The sequence below is a fragment of the Tupaia chinensis genome, unplaced genomic scaffold, assembly GCF_000334495.1.
Source record: "Tupaia chinensis unplaced genomic scaffold, TupChi_1.0 Scaffold000086_1, whole genome shotgun sequence".
Classification (NCBI taxonomy): domain Eukaryota; kingdom Metazoa; phylum Chordata; class Mammalia; order Scandentia; family Tupaiidae; genus Tupaia; species Tupaia belangeri.
In genome coordinates, this window is record NW_006159548.1 from 5,505,531 (window position 1) to 5,508,010 (window position 2,480).

General features: G+C 49.0%; 1 protein-coding gene across 1 annotated transcript in view; it reads right to left on the reverse strand.

Annotated features, from left to right (window-relative positions):
* Nucleotides 1–2,480, reverse strand: part of NAAA (N-acylethanolamine acid amidase) — a gene marked incomplete at its 5' end in the record, with an annotated part of 20,826 nt that overhangs the window by 1,510 nt on the left and 16,836 nt on the right. Inside the window, 1 exon segment of the mRNA XM_027769742.1 lies at nucleotides 1,488–1,565. Coding sequence (XP_027625543.1) covers nucleotides 1,490–1,565 — 76 coding nt within the window.

The following is a 2,480-nucleotide window of genomic DNA, read 5'->3' on the forward strand; positions in this document are numbered from 1 at the left end:
GAAAATGACCCGCTTTACCCAGACAAGCTCCCAGGTGAGCCTCCCCACCCCACTTCACAAGGTTGAGAAGTTTAATGAGGGAGGAGCCCACATTGTTCATAAAAAAAAAAAAAAATACTTCCACTTTGTTTTATTTTTTTAAAGTGCAGTTCTTCAACTATTTCATTTTTAAAACGTCATCTGTAAAGAAAGAAAAAAAATAGTGCGTTTAATTCAAACGGTGATTTTTAACAATCCCATGATAAGTGAATGATGAAAACTTTGGGTCAGATTTGTAAACTGTGGAAGACCCTCGTTCGAGGACGGGTGCCCTGTCAGGAGGGGGTGACCTAGGAGGTTTGATTTTGGGGGCAGCTAGAAGATTTCTGCTTCCCCCTCACTTCCTTCCCTTCACTTATGGGCTTGCGGATGCCTGAAAGAAATTCTGTGAATGTCAGCCAGGAGTAATGGCAGACACCCATAATCCCAGCTCCTTAGGAGCCTGAGGTAGGAGGATCGTGAGTTCGAGGCCAGCCTGGGCAACATGAGACTCTGCCTCTAAGAAATAAGTAAATAAACATTCTGTGAGTGTCCTCTGCCTTCAGACTCTGTCTTCTGAGACTGCAGAGGGTGGGCCAGTCTGTTATTCTGAGAGCGCATAAACCCTACCATATTCTGACCCACTGAGTAAGTGAAGAATGCCTTGCCCTAGAGCAGGTTTTATTTTTAAGATTTTTTTGCCTTAAAGTGTGTGTGTTCCCTGGAGAAAGAGAGAGCCAGGCACAGTGAACAGGAAACTGAGACATCACCCCCCAGGGAGGATGGCCACACCACAATCCCTTCTCCTCCATTCTCCTTCTGCTATCGTGGGCACACGAGAACATGCGCCACTGGGTCTGGGACCCGAACCTCAGTCGGCCATGTGGGAGTCCAGTGACATAAGCGCTATGCCATCTGCTGGTCCCATAGAGCAGATTTTAATAAAGAGAAAAGGGCACTGGGCCCTAGAAGGTTCATTTTCATACAAACAATTCAAACTAAAGTCACTAACGATGACACTCTGAGACACGTGACCACCACGTTAGATGTTCCTCAAAAGAAGAAATTATGCATATATAAACTTTAAGACTGCTAACATCTTCCAGCGAGAAATACCCAAATACACTCACCTCCCTACCCCACTCCCCAAAACAACAAACTCTGATGAATCTTTTATAGCATGGGTGAATTCACTCCCTTATTTTTTCTTTCTTCTTTTAAATTTTTTTTTTGCCAGAGGGCATGTGCTCTGCCAGAGAGAAAGAACGAGAGGAAAATGAGAAAGCACCCTCCGTGAGCATGGCCACACCACAACCCCTTCTCCATTTTCCTTTTGGGAGTCTGGGCATGCACACACGCGCGTCTAGCATGTTTTTCCAACCATCGGGTCCAGGACTGGAACTGCGCGGCTGGCTATGTGGGATCCAGCTGCCTTAATGACTATGCCGCTGGCCCCGCTCTTCACTTACTTTCAACTCGGGTTTCTGATCCTCGTCATGTACTTGTCTGGGTCGGCAGCGCTCATTACCGTAGTATAAATCGTGAAACTGAAAGTAACGAGAAGGATTTTCACACATGCAGTATTCACAGTGGCCCTGGGCCTGTGGAGGGTCCTTACACCAAGGGAGGATCCCGGCCAGAGAAGGCCAGAACGGGGCCTCTAGAGCACAGGGATTGGGCAGGGCGCCCCCTTTGCCCAGCTCTAATGATGAAACACGTGATGTCACTTAGTCACGTTCTGTACACCCGGAGACCTACACAGCTTGAGCCCATGTGCACACACGCATGCGCACACACACCAGGGCCCACTCCCTTCTGCCCTTTTCCAATGTCAAGGAAACCAGCTGGGCGCATGCTCTCAGCATCTGGGGCTAGGTTATTGGGGAACAGGCAGAACTGGCGGCGCCGGGCTGGATGGCACGCCTGACCGAAGACTGCATTATCCAAGTGGGAGTTTCCTGAGCAGAGCTCAGCTGCTGCCGTCCTTAGTCATCAGTGTTCCAGTATTTTCTCTGAGCGACATAGCAGAGGATGTGCCATTGCAGGCGGGTGTAATTTTGCACCAGAGCACAAGGGGGCAGCCTGGAGCGCTTTGTGCGCGGACCTTCCTATTAAAGGCGCACACAGGAACAGCCTTGGGGAGGGGAATCATTTCAGGGACAGGGCCTGAGAGTGTGTGTGGGAGGTCTGTGCACACTCCGGCTCAGTGGGCACTGTCATTCAGACGCACTTCCTCCTGGGCTTTCCGTTATAGGGTAGAGAAAAAGGCTACTCGGTACTCTCTTTGTAACTGCTAACAGTTCTATTCTGACAAAACGTTTCAGAACAATTTGAACATTCATGGCCTTTCTCACAGTAACCTACTTCTGGGAATTTAGCCAAGAGAAAGAATCCCGTGTGTGTGTGTGTGTGTGTGTGTGTGTGTGTGTGTGGGGGGGGGGGTATGTACAAATGTGCGATTT